General features: G+C 43.4%; 1 protein-coding gene across 1 annotated transcript in view; it reads left to right on the top strand.

Annotated features, from left to right (window-relative positions):
- LONRF3 (LON peptidase N-terminal domain and ring finger 3) overlaps positions 1 to 22,758 on the top strand; it is a 38,324-nt gene that overhangs the window by 3,292 nt on the left and 12,274 nt on the right. Inside the window, exons 2-6 of the mRNA XM_066248938.1 lie at positions 559 to 677; positions 2,951 to 3,073; positions 10,441 to 10,687; positions 11,464 to 11,554; positions 22,568 to 22,682. Coding sequence (XP_066105035.1) covers positions 559 to 677; positions 2,951 to 3,073; positions 10,441 to 10,687; positions 11,464 to 11,554; positions 22,568 to 22,682 — 695 coding nt within the window. The remainder of the gene's footprint in view (positions 1 to 558; positions 678 to 2,950; positions 3,074 to 10,440; positions 10,688 to 11,463; positions 11,555 to 22,567; positions 22,683 to 22,758) is intronic.

The raw sequence follows: 22,758 nt of genomic DNA, 5'->3' as shown, positions 1-22,758 counted from the left end.
ATTTGGCCATCTGTAGTGAGGAGATGGAGCCTTGCAAATACATTTCCATTTTCTCGGACAAACTTCAGATGTGCTGAGTTTCTAGACAGAGATGTTGCTGTTACCACCAGAAAACTAACTTGAACTTGTCTTTCTGGTGGCCAGGATGGGGTTCACATCTGGCCACCTCCCTCTGCCCGTTCCCTGGCCTGTTTCCTTGTGGTTGATACCTCACTCAGTGGCCAAGCTGCCAGTTGCTAACCCCGCATAGCTATGAAGCAGGGTTTTCTCTATGTCAAAGTCACTGATGCACCACTGACACCACAGGCCTTCTAAGGAACTCCTTGAGAAAAGGGGTAAAACTTACTTCTTTATAGCTGGTTCATCTCAAATCCAGAGTGGCTGGGGATGGGGGTGTGGGTCGACAGGACAATATTAGAGCTAGAAATTGCTTAACCTTTTGGATCCCCAGTAGAAAAGTCCCAGAAAACTTATCGTCTTCCCAAGATCCATCCTCAGACACCTATCTTGGCTGGGGGCCACTAATGAGGTTTTTTTTCCCCCCTCTCTTTTTGGCAGCTCCAAATGACCACTTGCTTTATAGCAACCGATCTCAAATTTACTTCACCTTGGAGTCTCACGAAGATGCACTGCATGATGCAGAAATAGCATGTAAGCTCCGTCCAATGGGTTTTAAGGTGAGTGTGGGATGGGAGGGATAGGAATTGGCAGGAAGGGCTGCCACCCTGGGGGTCAGGGCACTAGCGGTCAAGCAGAGCCAGCAGAAGGCTTTGCAAAGGACCTGGGAGTCCCTTGACAAAGGTTGATTTAGGGTCTTCAAGGGAAGTGGAAGCAGACTGTGACTCCAGACATGGACTTGGAGCCTAAATGCCTGAGTTTATGCCCCAGCTTTACTACTTTTATAAGCTGTGCGATCTTGAGCAAGTACTTAGCCTGTCTGTGCCTCATCTTCTTATCTATAAAATGGGGATATTCAAAGCACCTACTTAACAGAGTTTGTTGTGGAGATTACATCAGCTAAAACATGTAAGATGCTTACAATGCCTGGCACATAGTAGCATTGTGTGTTTGCTGTCATCGTTATCGCCATTAAGTTCCAGGAGCAATAGAAAGAGGAGGGTAAGAGAAGTACTGCTGTCTGGTTGTGCCATGTCGAGTCCTTAATATACCCGGTCAGCCTGCCAATATCCACAAACATTTAGGTCACATGGAAGGGTGGGGAGAAAGATAGGTTAGTATCTCTCGGGATGCCAGAATGCAAAGTGTCACTTTTTGTATCTGTATCTGGCCTCAGGTCTGGCCCTCAGCCACATGTCAATATTTGATTTAGAAGATTAGATTTGAGCTTGGGATCTACTACTTGCCAACTAAGTGACCATGGGGAAGTCGCTTCACTTTCTGGACCCCAAGTGTCCTTGTTTGCAAAATGAAACTATTGCTATCTGTCCTAATTGCCACAGAGGCGACGCAGGGAGGCTCACAGGTGAGCATAGCCAAAGGGTCATTTTGTCAGCTATAACACTTGAGTACTGGTGTGGTGCTCTCTCTACACAACCCCAGGATGGCTTCTTCAGACACTCATCTTATCCAAGTCCAGGGCCATGACCCCTTTATTAATTTCATGGTGCCTGCCTGATGTGTTCAGAATCCAGAGTGTTTCCAATTTCAGAAAGACCTTATATGAAGTAACATTCTCAGTGAGTTTTAGACAGGTCTCTATAATCAAACACACTCATATTTCTCCAGAATATTACATGAAAATGTACACTAAGTGGGATGGAGGATATATTATACTTTATATTATTTTAAGTCAGGTTTTGCCACCTTGTGACTTTTAATATCAAGCTTAGGAAAATATCGTATTATCAGACATTTTTGGTTTTGGGAACTTCAGATAAAACCTTGTAGACCTGTGTACTGGACCACTGCTGTCTAAGTGAATTTTGTATATTCTTTCATGGGAAGATTTTTCAGGGGTGATGACAGATTATTATGTTCTCTTTTCCAAGGGACAATTTACAGTTTACTAAAAAGTCACCAATGTCTTAACCCAAAGGAGCTCCAGTGGGAGCATTTCAGACCTTGTAGCAGTGCCAGTCAGGGAGCTTCCCCCGGGTGAGAGGACTTTTCTTGCAACTTTTCTGTTCCCACCCTTAACCTAGGGCCTAAGGGTGGGTGCCTTGACAATGCAGTGGTAAACAGGGCTGAGTAAGCAGTGGACACTTTTGGATGAAATAGAAAAAGTGACTTCCTCAGTGAAGGAAGAGTTGATGGAAATATTAAACGGGGGTTTTAATTCCCTACAAGTAAGTGGACAGGCTTACGTCTCCACCCTTGGTTGGCCCTCTGAAGGCCAATCTGCTTTGTGGGGAAGAACTTTCTGGGGGTCCTAGACCACAGTTCTAGTTCTAGCTTTGCTGTCATGGTCTGGGAGAAGTCTATCCCTTTCATTGGATGTCTTCTGAAAAATAATCAGTAAGTATAGGTGGTCACTTAAGCCAGTAATGTGGACTAGGCCTCTTTGACAGACTAGTTAGTAGGAAGGCATATCTAGGTGGGTCCAGAAAGCTGGTTAGTGTATGTTCCAATGGACGTTCTTGCTACTTGGTGATCCCGCCAATACAATGATGGGGGTGGGGTGAAGGTGATAGTACTACGCAGTGGTAAAGAATTTGGACTTTGGTTTCACTTAGTCCCAAACTCCAACCCTGATTCCAGAATTTATCAGCTGTGTTACTTTGGGCAAGTCACTTTTCTGGCTCTTAGTTCTGTCCTTTTTAAAAAAAATGGGTTTCAAAACACTTGCCTACATTATAGGGCTGTATAAAAGATAATACTTTGAAATGCCTGAGACACTAGTAACTACCCATTAAGTCTTTAGCTAGTGTTAATAAGAGCAGTGTCAAGAAGGTGAATAAGAGTGGGGCTGAATGCTAACGTTTTCTTCCAGGCACACTTCAGGAAAGCACAAGCCTTAGCCACCCTAGGCAAGGTGGAGGAAGCACTAAGGGAGTTTCTATACTGTGTGTCCCTGGATGGAAAGAACAAAAGAGCAAGATCTGAAGCCCAAAGGGTAAGTTGAGATGCCATCAGGTCCAGCTGCTCAATGGGCTCCCATCTCACTGTCTTCACCAGAAGGGGTAGTGAGGGAAGTGCCTTCCAGGGCATTTGAGGTTTTGAGTGGGTGGCTCCCTGGGTTGAGGTTACATAAGGGAGATACAGGTGCCAATTGATTACCCCCTTGAATCACTGTCTTCTTGGTGTGTACAATCAGATTGAGCAGTTGCTGCATTCTGTAAGCACCTGTGAGGAATTTTCTTGCTTCTTTGACTCAGGGTCTGGGTTGTTAGTGGCACAAAAACAAACAAACAAACAAAACAAAAAAACAAGACAAATTAATTTAAACATATTAACATAGGGATGGAGGCTCACTGAGGAGATTCTGGTTGTTGAGAAGAGGTCAAGGATGTGGGGGGAGGCTGCTTGCAGTTGTAGAACTTTGTTTTGACTGAATCACTTCTTCACCAGCCAAATAGGGAAGCCAGATCCTCAGAAAGGATGCTGGTTCCCACTCTCCCTCACCATATGCACAACTCCAACTCTCAGCTTTTTTGCTAGAAATAAAACACATACACTGTCTCACAAATGTAAGTCAGGGGCCATTAAAATATAATCTGAACAGTCATTCTAACTCTTGAGTCCCAGGGGAATGTGGTTATTTTAAAAAGCTGCATGAAATGCTGAGAGTATTAATGAAGACTCAAGCTTTCTTCTTCTGCAATGTGCTCTCAGTGTGTCTGGTTAATTGGTCTGAAGTTGGGTGCCAACAGTCAGTAGTGTGGTCTCTGCTCTCCTTGGGGTCACCTCAACTTACCACCACACCCCAAGTGCTTTTGTTACAGTGTGGTTTGGCGGAGCAGCAGATTAAGAAAGGGAGTAAGAGACAGGACTGTTTTTGAAAGCTTTAGAAGTGAATCCTTAGCAAAATCAATGAACTAGGCGAAGCGGAGCTTGAGGGATTCTGCTTAATGAATCTAAACGTAGTGCATGGTATGGATCAGGCGTCCCCAAACTGCGGCCTGTGGGCCGCATTTATCCGCCTCCCCCCCCCCACTTCTGGAAAGGGCACCTCTTTCATTGGTGGTCAGTGAAAGGAGCACTGAATGTGGCGGCCCTCCAACGGTCTGAGGGACAGTAAACTGGTCGCCTGAGTAAAACGTTTGGGGACCCCTGGTGTGGATAATGATTATAGCTAACATTTACTAAGAATTTCCTAAGTACCAAGCACTGTGCTAAGGCTCTCTGTGGAAGGTATAATTTAATTCCCACAGTATTTCTATGGGGCTAGGTATTGTTATTCCCCGTGTTACAGATGAGACGAATGAGGATGCTGAGGCATAGTGACTTTCCAGAGGTCATGCAGCTAGTGACTGGTGGAAGAGCATTCAAACTCCACTCCACCTACTTTCAGATTTTGCCTTCTAGCCATTTCACCATCTTGCTGTCCTTGGAGGACATGCCAGGAGTCTCGCTTAGTATTCATTGCTGGGTCTTGGTGGAAAGTAGCAATAAGACCGTCCAGTTCTGGACTTGAATGGACAATATGAGTTATAACACTGAATTTGGGGATAGAGTGTGTAAAGGCCAACAGAGGCAGGTGTCAGGTTCAAGGATGAATGATTTCTTCATTCCTGTTTGCTCATTTTCCAGGTGGTTTGAGAGGCCCTGGTGTCAACAGTTGGGTTGACCTGTCTTTCCAGCTGCTTCTGTAGCAGCTGCCTAACTAAATGGAGCAAGGCATTGTGCATATGCCACAGTGTCAGTCCTCAAGGACCTTACAGTCCTGCGTGTGTTACACAATGCAATATAAATGCCAGACAATATGAGCACATTTCTAATGAATGTTCGGAAATTCTCAGGTTGGGGCAAGAATTTAGAGGCAAATTTCCACTGAGTGTGACAAGGGTATGGCAGCCATTTAAATGCGGGGGGCCCTTGGCAGTCCTGAGTGACTGGATTGTGCCATTTTCAGATTTGACAGAGATAGTCCATGTTCACTTGGCATTAAATTAGTTACCTCAGACACTCTCAGACCTCAGATGCCCCTCCCCCTGACCCATTTGGGCCTTTTTTTAAAAAAAATAAATTTATTTATTTATTATTTATTCATTTTAGAGAGGAGAGAGAGAGAAGGGGGGAGGGGCAGGAAGCATCAACTCCCATATGTGCCTTGACCAGACAGTGCAGGGTTTTGAACCAGCGATCTCAGTGTTCCCAGGTTGATGCTTTATCCACTATGCCACCACAGGTCAGGCTCCATTTGGGCCTTTTTAAAGCTGATACTGAAGTGCATTTGATTTTCATTTATGTGGAATGATTATTCTCATTGACAGTTGAGCCCAGCTTTTGTTTTCCAAAGTCACTGGGAAGGCCTAGAATGAGACCTTGGGAAGTAAAGGAGAGAAGCAAAGTGCTGCTGCTGTTTCTGCCTTGTTTCTTTCAATTTTCCCTTTTCTGCCTCTGCTCCCTCCCACCACCCTCTTATCTTCATACTTTAGGATGCTGTGTGACTGCCACAGAAGGGTACCACACTGTTTGGGGGAGAATGCGAGGGAGATGGCTTCAGAAATGGGTTGGCGTTGTTGAGCCATTCAGGAGGGCTTCTGAGAGCAAATTTTGACTTCGGTAAAGGAGAGCCCTTGAAAGCTGCCATTTCCTGACCAGGCAGTGGCACAGTGGATAAAGCATCAGACTGGGACACAAGGGACCCAGGTTTGAAACCCCAAGGTCACCGGTTTGAGCACAGGCTCATCCAGCTTGAGTGCAGGCTCACCAGCTTGAGCACAGGGGTCATAGACATGACCCTCTGGTCGCTGGCTTGAGTCCAGTGGTCACTGGCACGAAGCCCAAGGTTGCTGGCTTGAGCACAAGGTTGCTGGCTTGAGCAAAGGGTAACTCGCTCTGCTGTAGACCCCTGGTCAAAGTATATATATGAGAAAGCAACCAATGAACATCTAAGGTGCCGCAACGAAGAACTGATGCTTCTCATCTCTCTCTCTCTCTCTCTCTCTCTCTCTCTTACACACACACACACACACACACACACACACACACAAAGTGAAAGCTGGCATTCATGACCCTACATACTGACTGACTCCCCATTTCACTGTTTACCAACTTAGCTCTGGGAAGAGGGTGTCCCAGAAATAGAAGGAAACAGGGATCTGTCTGAGGACTCTGGGCCTGAACCCAAGGCCTCTCCCAGGGCCCTAGAATGGATAAGGGTCTTAATTCAATTATATCCACTGTGATGAGTATCTGTTGGACATCTGTAATGTGCCTTCCAGAAGCTGGCCATCTGGTTAGAGAGAAAAGCTTACATCTATGATAAAATTTGAGGCTAACACAAGACTGTGTTGTGTAGGGCAGTGGTCCCCAACCCTTGAGCTGCGGACTGGTACCAGTCCATGGGCCATTTGGTACTGGTCCACAGAGAAAGAATAAATAACTTACATTATTTCCGTTTTATTTATATTTAAGTTTGAACGATGTTTTATTTTTAAAAAATGACCAGATTCCCTCTGTTACATCTAAGACTCACTCTTGACACTTGTCTCGTAAGTTCGACAATTATATTTGAAAATACCACAGTTTTTTACGCCGGTTGCATAATTTTATTTTGTGCATTTATCTGTCCCACCCTAAAGGCCGGTCCGTGAAAATATTTTCTGACATTAAACCGGTCCGTGGCCCAAAAAAGGTTGAGGCCCACTGTTGTAGGGTGTTATCTCATCATGCAGTGGAGAACATGAAAGGACGGGTGACCTCAGGGAGGCTGCGGTAGTAGGTGAAGGCAGCACTGGAGCTGAGCCTTGAAGGCTGAGCAGGGTTTGGCTATGAGGCAAGTGCTGACATCTGAAGGAACATCATGAACTGCGAGGGAAGGGCAGCAAGGGAACAAATCAAACTGCAGAGAGTTTGGTCAGTTTCCTTCAGATTCTCTTGACTGCGTACCCTGACTGAGCAAGCGGGTGGAGCATCCTTTAGTGGATCTCCAAACAGTGCAGAGGCCTCTCACTGGTAAACACTTTAATATGTTTTAAAAGCCAAGTGGCCTGACCTGTGGTGGCGCAGTGGATAAAGTGTCGACCTGGAAATGCTGAGGTCGCCGGTTCGAAACCTTGGGCTTGCCTGGTCAAGGCACATATGGGAGTTGATGCTTCCAGCTCCTCCCCCCTTCTCTCCCTCTCTCTCTCTCTGTCTCTCTCTCGCCCTCTCTCTCTCCTCTCTAAAAATGAATAAATAAAAAAAAATTATAAAAAGCCACGTGACCTGCCCCGTGTAACATATTACATACAATATACACACACGTGTATTCACAGTCCCTGCTGGCCTGGGTGAATTGAGGCATGAATGTGGGCAGCCAATGGTGCAGCCTGCACTAGGACACCCATCATTGACAACCAGTCCCTCCTGAATCTTCCATTCAACCAGCTTGTCCAATTGCGAGGGAACCAGCCATACACTGAAACCTATCTGTGTCAGTACTAGTACTTGAAATTACTTGACTTTCTCTGGACAATGAAGGTCAGAATGGGAGAGGAGAGGTTGGGAAAAGAGGGAGGAAGGTTGGTTTCTGCTTATTCTAACACTTCAGTGTAGAAGGGATTAAAGATCCAAGAGTGATGGTTGGGGAAAGAGGGAACAAAATGAGCAGGCAGAGGACAGAAATATGGGACCCTAGAAGATAACTGTAGACTTCTGCCCACTGGGGGGGGGTATGGACATGACTCCAGGTCCCCCAGCAGATGTTTGTCTTCTGCCCTCACCTCTGTATCTCTTTCCTCCTAGGTAGGTTTTTAAATCCTACTGCACACATTTCTATGGAATGGTAGCACTGGAGTGATAGTTTTTAAGTTTGACTAGGGTGACAGAGGCATCTGTGATACCTTTTCAAAATGCGGATTCCTGGGCCACACTTCAGACCTGGGGAGCCAGACATGAGATCTAGGAACCTGGATTTTTAAATAAGATCCTGGGTGATTCTAATGCATGTTGAAGTAAGGTTCCCTGCTGTGGTCCGCCTTGGTCTCTCTGGCCCAAGGCTTCCTCCCTGGAGCTTTGCCTTGCAAACTTTGTCCCCTGCCCTTCCTCCCCCCCCTTCACCTGAGCACTTGTAGAAACTCAAGTAGTGAAGTCTTCTGTTTTATGTCACAGCTTCTCCTTAGTCTCTTTTCACCATCAGTCCCGGGGGATTCTCAGGAACATTCTCCCGATATCCTGAAGCTGTTGGCACCTCACCCTAGATTAAAGGAACACGTAGAGTCAATGGCTACTGAAGGCACCAGCCATAATCTACCAAAGTTGTCACAGGTAAAATGGAACTCACCAAGCTCGTTTGTGACGCTTTGTTTGGCTGTTTTGTGGGTAAACCTGGGGAGTGCACCCTACCTCTCCCACTTCAGTTCCTGAGATAGAAGATACGGAGTTGCCAGTGGTTTGTTCTTTGCTAGAACATTATTTCTTAAAGAGAAAACTGGATTTGGGGCGTGGTCCCAGGGTTTATGATTTGTTCCATTCATTTTTCAGTTCTTGGCCAGATCCAGCTGAGAGAGATTTGACAGAACTAGAAAGGAATTGGCCCACTTCCCCTGGAGCCATCCAATGAGGTGGCTTTATCAGCCTAGGGGTGGAGCCTGGGAAGAGGGCCTGACAGCTCCTCCTTTCCTGCTTTTTGTTTGTTCCAAGTTCTTGAGCACCGTCTCAATTTCGTGCGTAAAGACAACTCCATTTGATGCCCAAGTGGAGGTAATTTTCTAGTCCTGCACCATGTCTTACACATAAGTGGACTTCTGGCACGTATTTGAGGCTGAGGGAAGCGATATGGGAAGGGTTACGTTCCTGGAAGGAAGACAGATATTTGTGCCTTTCTTTGCAAACAAGGGAACAGAACCATGGAGAGATGGGCTCCAGGCCCTGGCTTTCGCAGCAGAGGGCAAATGGGCAGCCGCTGGGCTTCAGAAGTCCAAACCGGAAGGCAGAGTTTGGCGCTGACTAATGTGGCTGCTTGAGGCCGTAGTCCCCGCTCCATCTGTGCCCTGTGTTCTTCCCTGTACGTAAGTCCTGGGGCGTCCCTGGCCTCTTGGATTCTCTGGCAGGTGGAAACCTTACATTTTTCCAGCTTCTCTCCCCACTCAGGAGAAGGAATAAAATGCAGGTGTGTCCAGCCCCAAACTTGAGGGTGAAGGCAGAGCTCAGAGTATCTTCTGAAATCAGAGAACCCCTAGCGCATTTCAATAATTGTTTGAGATCATGTTTACATGATTGAGAAGAGTAACACTGAACCAAAGTGCCTGGAGTGACTTCTAATTGCAGCTGAATTCAAAATGAAGAAAAGAACACTCCTGGCTTTCCAGTGAAAGCTAGCTGGGGAACTGGGTTGGAGTTTCTACCCAAACTTTGCTTTGCAAAGCAATGCACTTCTCTGTAGACAATGCCTGGGGCTCATGGAAAGTTGAGGACACAGTGTTGTTATGGTGCTGGAAACAAACGAACACCTCTAACTCCCCAAGTTAGATACTGAGAAAACCCACATCTTTTTTTCTCCTCGCCTCATTGTTTTCTCCCAATTGTATGGCTTTCCTTTTTCATTTGTCTGCCAATTCTTTGGTAGGGTTTGGAGGGGAAACAAGAACATGGTCACCTTGACCTGTAGACTGGGGATTTAGAATAGAGAGGAGTTCTCCAGGTAAATCTGCATGAACACCTTGTCATTGGATCTATTTCTGGATCCATTTTCAAATATCCCTCTCCTGGACAAACATTCTTTAGAAGGCTAGAAGCATTATTGATCATTTTTGCCAAATGATTTTCTCTTTTTCAGACTTTCCCCCAAAAATCTAGTAAAGAGATTAGTTTGGCCTTGGTTCATTTGACCAGTCCAGTATAACATAGAGCTCTGGAGCAAGAGGTAGCTCTGCAGGTCTATGGATACACCTGGGGCGGGGCTGTGGGGCTTACAGCTGGCCTAGAATGGCAGGTCAAATGAGAGGAAGCACTGAGTGATAGGATTTACCCTCATGGCGTGCCTTGATTTCCCTCATGTAGTAACTGAGGAATGCTCTGGATAAGAGTGGGGGTTGATGCCACATCTTACATTGTCCCTCTTTATCACTGCCCAGGTATTATCTTTCCCCACAAGCCTTTCTGTGCTTTCCTAGGGAAGCCCCCACCCACTCTGCCCAAGCTGGGCATGCCTTTGTCACTGATTCTGTGCAGACAGAAGCGGGAAACATGCCTTAAGACTGCCCCCCAAGTTAAGCTATGTGTCCACTAAATGATCAGGGTTGTGCAGTTCTCTCTTTGTTCCCTGTGGTAGGAACACCAGAGAACAGTGTTAGTCCTTAGTAGATTCTGATGTTTGGCTCTTTCTTCCTCCAGGAAAATCCAGAGCTGCCACATTGTTCTAGTCAAGAGGAAGCTGCAGCCACCGGGGACTACAACAGCCTGAAAAACCCAGCAGAAGCAAGGGGGGATGGGCAACAAGGCAACATGAAAGACCGAGAGAGAGAAGAGGAGAAGGGGAATACTGCCTCCATCAAGACTGGCAAATGCCAGGAAAAGAAAAGGAAACATTGTCAAGTTGAACCCCAAGATCCAGAGGTGCCTAATAAAGCCTTTAAGCCAGGTACCGACTCTACCCAGGGGGAGGGGACTTGGAGGAGATGCCTGGGTTCCCCGGTATATGCAGGTCACTCACTCTCCAGATGAGGGCTCCTCAGACTCTGGGTGTGTGGCCCAGCTCTGGCACTTAATTGTGGCACCTCAGGGGTTGCTGTGAAGTTTCCGTGAGAGCATGCATATTTCCCAGTGTACTGCCAGTGCTCAAGAATAATTATAATGGAAAGCCAAGGCATAAGGTCAAGCACAGTCTCAAGTAATGATAACCAATGCCCTTGATGGTGTCACTTCCTGCCAGGCCAACTTCTCCCTACCCACACCCCTATTCCAGGAATGGAGGACCGGAGCCGTGGGATCAGGCCACCCTCTGCTCATTCCCAGTTGTGTTTCTGTAGGTAGGCATCTGAGAAGCAGCAGCTGCAACTCGATAGCTTTCCAAGTAAGTAGGCAGTGTCAACATTCAGTGTCAGCTTTGAAAACCTGGCTCAGTCCATGGTGTTGCTGCTGCTGCTCCTACTGCATGAGGTGCCTGTTGCACTTGAATGCATTCTTCGGCTCCTGGACATCCCCTGATTTGCACTTCTCTCTATGTGGGGGTGCTAGACACCTCAGGAGTCTACTGCAGGGTATCCTGTTCTCCATGGGTCAGGTGGCCACTGTATCTACTCTCTGGAAGGGGGTGAGAGTGGCAACCTGAAAAATTAATTGGGTTATTTTGCCTCGAACTACTGTCTGCAAAACCAAGGTTGGTCCAGCTCTGACTTACTGTTTTCTAAATTACAGATTCTCCTGCAGATCTGGGGGCCAAATCTGCTCTCAGTGTTCCCCTTGCATCTTTTGACGCATCTGACCTTGAATGCTCCCTATGTATGAGGTATGTCATGTGTGCTGTCACTTACTGCCTGAACAGCCCCTTTCTGGTGTGTGGATCTTTCTGCTAGTGGCCTAACTGCTCCGTTGATCAGCACATAAAAACACTGTTCTACCAAAGTGGAAATTATTTTGCCACACGGGCTAGCTTGTGTCCCTGTTTGCAGATTGCATACCCTTTACCCTGACTTGGAAATACTTAGTGGGAAGGAAACAGTCTACTCAGAAGTCACAAACTGATGGCCCACAGGCTGAATGTCTTGTGTTTGGACTTCATGGGATTTTTTGTTGTTAAATGTGAATACCTTGAGACAGGACACACACTCTCCAGTTGGTCAACCCCCCTCCCCACTGTCTTACATTAGCCTGCATCTCACATTTGCATCACTTTTCTGGCCTTTGTAGGAATCTAGTTGGTGACACTAAAATTAATGTCAACTACTAGATCAAGATCTCAAAGCTCAAGGCCACAGGTCAGTGCCATAGGTCTGTTCTTCAGAAGCAAAGCAGAAGGCCTGCCTAGTGCTTGTTTTGTGTCATGAAGATTACTAGTGAGCCTGTACTACTTAGCCAAACATCTTTCCTTCACCTAATGTTTTATCATCTCTACTTGCTCAGATCTCTAGAGAGGCAAATTATCCATATGCCTCCCTCCACCCCTACCCACCCCTGCCAAAAAAAGGAAGCTGCTACAATCATGGTCTATGTGAAAATATTACTTTCATTTGTTTGATTTCACAGCTATGATTTTGTGGCTAAGAGGAGGAGTTCCAAAACCAGATGGCCTGGGTTTGAACCCTGGATCTGCCTCTTATGGGTTGTTTGACCTGGAGCAAGTGACTTTCTCTGCCACTGTTTTCTCATTAGTAAAATAGAGAACCATAGTTCCTGCCCTGAGGGGTGGTTATGATTGATTGATAAATTCTACTTAAAACACTTAAAATAGTGTCTCTCATACAGTAAGTACTCAATGAATGTTCATTTTTTTCTCCTAGTCCAGAGGTTCTTTACTTTAAGTCCATGAAAATATTCCCTGTATACATTCTGATAGATCTATGAATTCCCTAAAGTTTCATGTCAAAGTATGTGTGTGTACTTGTGTGTTTCCAAGACAAGGTCCACAGCTTTCAGCAGATTTTCAAATGTGTCTTTTTTTTTTCCAAAACAGCATTAAAAGGAGTCTGATATATTTGCACAAAAGTTATTCAGGTGGTTGAGCCAAGAGAAGAGATGTCAAATAACAATCTTTTGGTTCACCACACAGTGGGATCTGGCTAGCAGAGGATCCTCAGATGTTTTCTTGCCCTTTCCAAGCACATATGCCTTCCTTATGAATCACATGCATTTGTATTCAGAATGACTTGTCATCTGAATAAAAATGAGTAAAGCAGCCATTACCTGAACATGTACTTTTTCTTTCTCTCAAAAAAAAAATCAGAGTTGGAGGATTTGCTCATAAACTTGGACAACTGTGGTAACGAACAGTTCGACAGATGGAATGTAGAAGCACTCACAGACAGTCAGGAGTTTGTTTCCTTTTACCATTTCCCTCTCCTCCACAACAAAGTGGAAGTTGGGTCATATCAGAGCCACAGTATGGGATAGTCAGACTCTGCTTCCAAGCAGAGAAGTGCGCCTCCACAGGTAATGTCATGGTGGTTCTAATCCTGTGATGTGAGTTGTGGTCTCTCAGATGTCAAACTTTGAGAGACTTGATACAGCTTGCTCAGAAAGCCCAGCTCCTTGGTGTACTTATCACTCTTCCCGACATCCAGGGGATGCAAAATCAAACACACAGACTCATCCTGTTTGTGTTTTCCCTATGGACTAAAAATCCTGAGGTTGAAGTTCTTTTGTTCCCTTTCCTCTTCTTTCTCCCTTTCATCTTGTTTGTCCCTGATCTCAACAGGGGGCTTCAGAGAAGGGTTAGAAATCTGGTCCAAGAAATAAATACCAAGCGGATAAGACCCCTTTTATTTGCTTGCTTTGACTTTAAAAAGCCATTATTTCCCTATCCTGCCCCTCTGTTCTAATCGAGACTTCAAAACGAAAAGCCATCTTTGCCTGGATTTGCTATTGTATAGTTCGGGAAGTTATAGGGAGACTCTAGCTGCTTTATGACAAAAAAGAAATCTACTAAGTCCAGAGGGTATTTCTGATGTCAAGACTCTTAAAGTTGTAATTCTTGGTCAGAAGGATGTAGTTCCTCTTCCAACAAGTTTGTTTCTAAGTCATAAATCAGATGATGATAAAGGCTATTTCATATACATCACTGGTCCCCAACCTCCGGGCCGCAGACCGGTACTGGTCCGTGGGCCATTTGGTACCAGTCCACAGAGAAAGAATAAATAACTTACATTATTTCTGTTTTATTTATATTTAAGTCTGAATGATGTTTTATTTTAAAAAAAATGACCAGATTCCCTCTGTTACATCCATCTAAGACTCACTCTTGATGCTTGTCTTGGTCACGTGATACATTTATCTGTCCCACCCCGGGTCCGTGAAAATATTTTCTGACATTAAACGGTCCGTGGCCAAAAAAAGGTTGGGGACCACTGATATACATGCTTTAGCTTGAATTATTGCATTTGAAAAAGTTCCTGTTTTCATTTCTCTTTAGTGATTTTTTTTATTGTTAGGATTATTATTAGGTTCTATTATGACTTTCATGTGTCTTTGGAAGAGAGAGTCTAAGGGTATAGATAATTTTAAACAAGCTACTGAGTCATAAACTGGACATTTGTATTTCCTCTGCAAGTTTCTAGAATGAACTCCAGTCCTATGGTGCTGCATTGGTAGAAGATAAGTTAGAGTGTGAATTTATCTATTCTGATTCTAAGGAGAAAATAGGGAGCAGCTTATAAATTCCACGGTAAAGGATGGAAAGAGTGAATGGAGCAATAATTGGTGGCTGCATTCATGAAGAACTTTCCAGGTTCCAACTCTCCTGAATTGGAGCTCTGCTGAGGGAGGTTTCTTTCTAATTCCAACATCACAGAACTCTGCTCCTCAATCTTTAGTGACCGAAATTCTCCCCTGGAGATTTACCTGGTATGGATTCCCACCCTAGCCATTGGGGGCCACCTCTGGGGCTGCTGTGGAGAAGCAGCTTTGGGGTAACAAGAATATTTTGAGACATGGAGCAAGAATGATTGATATTTGAACCAGTTGCTTAATGGCCCAATGACCTCTTTGTCAATTGAAACAAAAAGTTTTATATTTAACCTAGGTTTAGCTACTGAACTACTTGGGAGTTAGAGAATCAGTTCATTCTATTCCATTCCACTCCACTCTACTCCATTCTCTCTTCATCTGTCACCCTTCTTCTCAGTCTCTCTTTGCTCTCATTTGATAGCAGCAAAATAACACAATACAAGGATGTAACTGGTGGGACAAGATAGCTATTTTCAGATAAGCCAAACATTTTATCCAGGCCGACATCTAACTGAAAACATTCATTGTTACTATTGTTGAATCCTTCATGTGACAATGAAAGATGCTTTCTTATGAAAAAATCCAGTCCTACTCTGATTTATAAATGTTTTCCTGAAGTGTTTTCTGAAATCACTTTCAAAAGTGATAAATAAAAAGGAGAGGAATTTGAATATATATCTATATCTAGCTCTACCTGTCTGTCTATCTAGTTGACAGTTCTCTTGTGAGGGTAGAGGGGAGGGAGAAACACTGAGAGAGAAGAAGGGAGAAAAGTGTGTGTATGAGTGTGTGCTTCTATACACACATGGATGCTGTCTGTTCTAGATATAGATGCACATACAGTTGTGGCCGCGTCATATAATAGCGAAGGAAGATGGGCTTGGGAATCAGATGTGTCTTCAGATCCAAGCCCTAGCCAGCAGCGTGACCTTTGGCAATTTATTTGACCTGTCTCAGTCTTAATGTTCTCAGTAGTAAAATGGAACTAATCATAATTACTGCTGATTAATATATAAACTTAATTTATTTTGAAAACAGTAGTACACAGAATAGCAAGAGAAATATATTCCATTGGTTCCTAATCACTTTACTCAGTCAGCCTTTGCACTAGAGCCATCCAAAATACAGAAGTGACTTAAGTATTGGAAAGTGGTATATTCTAAGTATTTAAACCTTGAATTATTTCAAAGCAATAATTACGCACCATCTGTGGTAGCACTTTTGTTTGTGACCACTCGGGGGCATTTTAATTATAGTTCTTACAAAGAGTTGCCATATCTTTTTTGTGTCTGTTTCAGTCATCTGCTCATTCGGTGTCAGTATTTATTGCAGTGAATTAACCAGCTATATTGATATTTTATGTGGATTACATTGTTAAATGAATTAAAAGCTCAATTTTGAAAATCTCAGGAAAAGTAAGTTTGCAGATATAAATTCATCAATCATCTCCATTATTAGCGTAACTGAATAACATATAAAAAGCATTCAGATTCATGAGACTAACATTACTGAGGAAATAGGATATTCTGGTTTGGTTGCTGTAGTACAGGGGTCGCCAAACTATGGCCCACAGGCCGCATGCGGCCCCCTGAGGCCATTTATCCGGCTCCCGCCACACTTCCGGAAGGGGCACCTCTTTCACTGGTGGTCAGTGAGAGGAACACAGGATGCATCCACATCCTGTGCTCCTGGAGTACTGTATGTGGCAGCGCCGCAAAGTGCGGCGTTGCTCACGTATAGTACTACTTCTGGTGACGTGGGAAGCACGTGTCACGGCTCTGGAAGCGCATCATATCACTTATTATGGCTAGCAGTGACAAATATGGAACTGGACATTGACCATCTCATTAGCCAAAAGCAGGCCCATAGTTCCCATTGAAATACTGGTCAGTTTGATTTAAATTTACTTGTTCTTTATTTTAAATATTGTATTTGTTTCCCCCCTTTTTAAAAATAAGATATGTGCAGTGTGCATAGGGATTTGTTCATAGTTTTTTTTATAGTCCGGCCCTCCAACAGTCTGAGGAACAGTGAACTGGGCCCCTACGTAAAAAGTTTGGGGACCTCTGCTCTAGTAGTTAGATCACAGGGTGGTTCCCCAATCAGCCTGCAAATCATACTTTTGAAGAACATTTTAATTGTGAAGTATACACAGTAGGAAAAATACACAAAGTATAAATATATTCCTTTTTTTTTGTATTTTTCCAAAGTAAGAAGCCAGCGAAGTGGGGACGGGGAGGTAGACAGACAGACTCCTGCATGTGCCTGACCGGGATCCACGTGGCATGCCCACCAGGGGGTGATGCTTGGCCTCTCTGGGGCATTGCTCTGCTGCAATTGGAGCCATTCTAGCACCTGATGGGGAGGCCATGGAACCTTCCTCAGCGCCTGGGCCAACTTTTGCTCCACTGAAGCCTTAACTGCAGGAGGAGAAGAGAGAGATAGAGAGAAAGGAGAGGGGGAAGGGTGGAGAAGTAGATGGGTACTTCTCCTGTGTGCCCTGGCTGGGAATCGAACCTGGGACTTCCACATGCAGGGTCCACGCTCTACCTCTGAGCCAACCAGCCAGGGCCTATTCTTTTGTTTTTTTAAAGATTTTATTTATTCATTTTAAAGAGAGAGAGAGAGAGAGAGAGAGAGACAGAGAGAGAGAGAGAGGAAAGAAAGAAGGGGAAGGAGCAGGAAGCATCAACTTCCATATGTGCCTTGACCGGGCAAGCCCAGGGTTTTGAAATGGTGACCTCAGCATTATAAATATATTAATTTAACAAAATGGTGACCTCAGCATTATAAATATATTATTTTAACAAAATATTGTAAAGAGGATACCATGCAACCCCTCTCAGTTCAAGAAATAAAGCTGTCAGAACCTTAGAAACTACCCACATGCCACTTCCAAATCACAACTCCTTCACCCACCTCCTGAAACCACTATCTTGACTTTGTTCTCTTCTTAAAAAATGTTTTACCACCCATCTATGCATCTCTAAACAGTATAATTTAGTTTTGCCTATTTTATTTATTTATTTATTTATTTATTTATTTATTTATTTATTTATTTTTCCAAAGTTAGAAGCGGGGCAGCAGAGACAGACTCCCGCATGCGCCCAACCAGGATCCACCCGGCATGCCCACCAGGGGGCAATGCTCTGCCCACCTGGGGCGTTGCTCTGCTGCAACTGGAGCCATTCTAGCACCTGAGTTGGAGGTCATGGAGCCATCCTCAGAGCCTGGGCCAACTTTGCTCCAATGGGGCCTTGGCTGTAGGAGGGGAAGAGAGAGACAGAGAGGAAGGAGAGGGGGAGGGGTGGAGAAGCAGATGGGTGCTTCTCCTTTGTGCCCTGGCCAGGAATTGAACCCAGCACTTCCACACGTCAGTCCGATGCTCTACTACTGAGCTAGCCAGCCAGGGCCTGCCTATTTATTTTTTAAAAAAACCTTTATGCAAATGAAATTATCCAGAATACGTTATTTTTGTGTGTGTGTGGCTTTTTTCCCTCAGTATTAAGATTTATCCATGTTACTGCAGTTGGGTAAAATTTGTTCATTTTCATTAGTTAGTGTACATATGTGCCATTGTGTCAATTTGCCACAATTTATTAGTTTTATTATAGATGGCTATTTGGGTAGTTTCTAGTTTGGGGCTATTATGAAGAACATTGCTATGACCAGTTTTTATGTATACTGGTGCATATATGCCTTTGCCTATTTGAGATTGGGTTCTCTCTGTTTAGGTACTCTATGTATGTTCTAGGTACAAGTCCTTTGTTAGTCATGTGTGCTGTAGCTTGCCTCTCCCATTCTGTGGCTTGCCTTTTTGCTTTTTTTTTTCCTTGAGAGAGAGAGAGAAGGAGAGAGAGAGAGATATGAGAAGCATCAACTTGTAGTTGTGTCACTTTAGTTGTTCATTAAGAGCTTCCCATATGTGCCTTGACCTGGGGGCTCCAGTCCAGCCAGTGACCCCTTGCTCAAGCCAGTGACCATGGGATCATGTCGATGATCCCATGCTCAAGGCTGCGATCTCGGGGTTTCAAACCTGGGATCTCAGCGTCTTACATGGATGCTTTATGCACTTTGCCACCACAGGTCAGGCACCTTTTTTGCTTTCTTAATGGCATCTTTTGATGAGCTTAAAAATTCTTAATTTTAATGAATTAAAAATTATCTTTTTAGTTATAATGGGGTTTTTCTTTGTACGTGTCTTGTTTAAGAATTTTTTTTTACCTGAGATCACGAAATCATTTTGTTGGTCTTCTAAAAAACTTTACTGTTTGCCTTTCACACTTGTTTTAACAACCACATGGAATTGATTTTTGTGTATGGTGTGAGAGATGGTTTAATTTAAATTCCCCATGGATAATCAACTATCCATTTATTGAGAATGCTATTTGTGTACTGAAAATCTCCCTTCTGTTTTGAAATGCCCCATGTGTCATGAAAAAAAAAAATCTGTGTCTGGGTCTATTTCTGGGATTTCTATTTTACCGCACAGATCTATGTGTCCTTGAGCTAGCCCTATACTGCTTTAATCACTACAGCTTTATAAGTTCTGACGTCTGTTAAAGCAAGGCCCTCCCACATTGCTGCTCTTCAGAAATGTTTTGGCTCTTTTTGGCCCTTTGCCTTGCCTTCTAAAGTGTAGAAGTCAGCTTGTCAAGTTCCACAAAAGCAAACGAACTAGTGAAATAATCTGTTGGGTATTGGTGTTTTTTAAGATCTTTACTTTCTTTCAGTGAGGTGTTTACATATTTTTTGTTTGTTTGTTTTTCCAATATAAGTCTCGTAGAACTTTTGTTAGATTTATTCTTGGGTACTTGTCTTTTAAAAGCAATTGTAAATGTCATTTTTAAAAAATCTATTTTCTCATGTTTGTTGTTGATATATAGAACACAGTTGTGTGTATTTATCTAGCATACTTGCTAATTCTATCAATTTTTATTAACTCTAATAATTATTATGTAGGTTCTTTTAGATTTTCTAAGTTCACCATCACACCATTGTGAATACTGACAGTTTTGGGGTTTTTTTTTTCCTTCCCAATCCTCAAACTTTTATTTAATTTTCTTGCTTTAGTCAACTGGTTAAGGATCTCCATCATAGAGCTTTTTTAAAAAAATTAATTTTATTTTTGGCCAATTTAATAATTAAAATGCATTAATTCTGTTAACTATTTTAAAAACAGGATTAAAACATTCAAAAAGTAAAATAAATGAATATATGAAAAATATCTCTCCTACTTCAGACCTTCATTGACTTGTTAAAAATATCAAATCTCTGCCTCTCCCCTTGACCTGCTGAATGACAAGCTTTATCCAGTGGGGCTTCGCCATGTCTGTATCTTTAAAGCTAGACAGGTGACACTGACAATTAGGTTTGGTGAATACAGAAGATTCATCTCTGCAGATATTAGTAAGAGTGTGTAATACAGTGATTCTAAACCCTTGTTGCCCATTAAAACTTCCCGAGGAGGAAGGTCTTGATGCCTGGCCTTTATCCTTAGTCAACTAATCTGATCTCTGCAGGTGTGGTCTCGGGCATCTGTAGTTTTTAGAAGTCCCTCAGGTGATGGGGGTGTGTGGGGAGGAGCAGGAAGGAAGGTTTATAAAGGGACATGAGGAGATGTTTGGGGGTGATGGGTATTTTCGCACTCTTGATTGTGGAGATGGTTTCATAGATGTACATACTGTATTTCCCCTTGTGTAAGACGTTCTCATGTATAAGATGTACATTAATTTTGGGGCCCAAATTTGAAAAGAAAAGTATTACATAAAGTTATTGAACTCAAGTTTTACTCATCATAAAATTCATACCACTCATCACTGTCAAAACTCCCATCCATTAGGTTGTCCTCATCTGTGTCTGATGACAAATCAGTCTTCATATATTGCCTCCTCCTCAGTTCCACCTATGGCATTTGAAATGTCACAACCACTGTATAAGACACACTCAATTTCTGGACCCCAATTTTTTTGGAAAAAGGTGTGTCTTATACATGGGGAAACACGGTATATTAAAACTTATCAAACTGTACACTATAAGTATGTGCAGTTTATTACACATCAATGAAGCTGTTTAATGAAAAGGCTTCCCAGGTGACTCTCACACACAGCAATGGCTGAGAATCATTGTTCTAATAGCAAGTGCAAGGTGGAGAAACTTTTATCTGCCAACTCTTCATTGTTTACATGTAGATAATCAACTCAATCCCTCCTAGACCTCATTTTCATTCTGATTGATAGGTTTAATTTTTTCTCAAGTACTTTTAAGCTCTGACACTTTGATTCTTCTGCTCAGTCTGGCAGTGCGGGCCAGGCTGCTGATGTACCTCCTGGCCACAGTCACATGAGGGGGGTGTGCAGCTGCCTGCCTCTTGCTCTCAACTGACGCTCTTATGAGGTCGAAATAGTCTGGTCAGGGTCTTTCCCCTCTTTCTGTCCTCTTGGTGAATGGGGGCCCCACTTCTGAACCATCATTTTCAGCTGCCCAGTCTAGTGGTTTTGCTGCAGGTGAGCCCTTCCTTCCTTCCTTCCTTCCTTCCTTCCTTCCTTCCTTCCTTCCTCCCTCCCTCCCTCCCTCCCTCCCTCCCTCCCTCCCTCCCTCCCTCCCTCCCTTCCTTCCTTCCTTCCTTCCTTCCTTCCTTCCTTCCTTCCTTCCTTCCTTCCTTTCAGGGGACAGGGACAGAGAGAGAGACAGGGACAGATAGGGACAAACAGACAAGAAGGGAGAGAGATGAGAACCATCAATTCTTCATTACAACTCCTTAGTTGTTCATTGATTGATTTCTCATATGTACCTTGACTAGGGGGCTACAGCAGAGTGAGTGACCCCTTGCTCAAGCCAGTGACCTTGGACTCAAGCCAGTGACCTTGGGCTTCAAGCCAGTGACCTTTGGGCTCAAGCCAGCAACCATGGGGTCACATCTATGATCCCATGCTCAAGCCAGCGACCCTGCGCTCAAGATGCTCAAACCGGATGAGCCCGCACTCAAGCCGGTGACCTCGGGATTTCTAACCTGGGTCCTCCGCATCCCAGTCCAATACTCTATCCACTGAGCCACTGCCTGGTCAGGTGTAGAGTAAATCCATGAATCTCTCAATGTACAGAATAGCTTTTAAAAGACCTCCAGACTTTTTTGGAAATATCTAGCTCCTGCAAAAACAATTAAAATAACATTTAATCAAAGTATATATATGTATATATGTACATAGGTATGTATGTATTTATCAACAAGCACATTAAGAATACTACTCTACTGCCCCTAGGAAAATGATTCATCCGTATAAAAGACAGTTATATGCTTATCACAGGTGCAATTTCAAGATCCTTCAAAGAGTAAACACTGCTTAGATGAAAAATAAAGTCAAGTTTAACAAAGAAGCTAAGTCTTTTTTCATTGGAAAGTGACATAAGCAGTGTTTTTCAACTGCTGGTCTGGGGAATGGCCACCGGAAATTTTGTGCTGGTTCACAAAAGAGTTAATCACCCTGATGTTGTATAAAGATTATAGACCTAATGATCTTAGTTGAATTTACTTATGCTTAGGGTGATTTTTACCTTAGTGATCTCCCAAGTAACTCTTCTGTTTTCACTGGTTCCCAGGAGTAAAATAGTTGAAAAACACTAGTATAAAGTACTCGAACTGGTAAATGTGTGAATGTGTGTGTTTATTTATATGTATGTTTACATATGATCAGGTTGGTAAGTTAGATAATGTTTTAAAATAGAATCTATTTGAACACTTTGGGTATTAATCTTTAAACAGTAAAAAAAAAAAAAAAAAGAAAAATCTGGCTCCCCCAGAAGAGACTGACTATAACTAATGTTACAGAATGATCTAACTATGTCCAAAACTTGAATAAGTGCATTACTTTACAATTCAGCTCAAAAATGAAAAGCAAATGCTTTTCTGAAGTGCAACAGCAGCATGGATGAAACAAACAACAACAACAAAAAGCAACAACAGAATTTTCCCCAATACACAATATTTTCCAAATAATATTATAAAACCTTAACATTGAGTAGCTCTCTTTTATTTTTGGTCTTATTGCAGTTTTCTTCTATTCTGATTCCTAAATTTTAGATTATTCTATGAGCCAGTCACAACACCTTGTGGACACACATTTTGCTTAAAATGCCTTGAAAGATGCCTAGATCACAACGCGAAGTGTCCACTGTGCAAAGATGGTCTTTCACAGGTAAAACATTCTTTCTTTCTTCATTGGGTTAGCTTATTTGGAATTGGGTACTTAAGAGAGTTTCCCATTGGACCCC

Source organism: Saccopteryx bilineata, chromosome X, assembly GCF_036850765.1.
Source record: "Saccopteryx bilineata isolate mSacBil1 chromosome X, mSacBil1_pri_phased_curated, whole genome shotgun sequence".
Taxonomy (NCBI): Eukaryota; Metazoa; Chordata; class Mammalia; order Chiroptera; family Emballonuridae; genus Saccopteryx; species Saccopteryx bilineata.
Note: the sequence above shows the minus strand (reverse complement) of the source record. Positions and strands in the feature narration are given on the sequence as shown.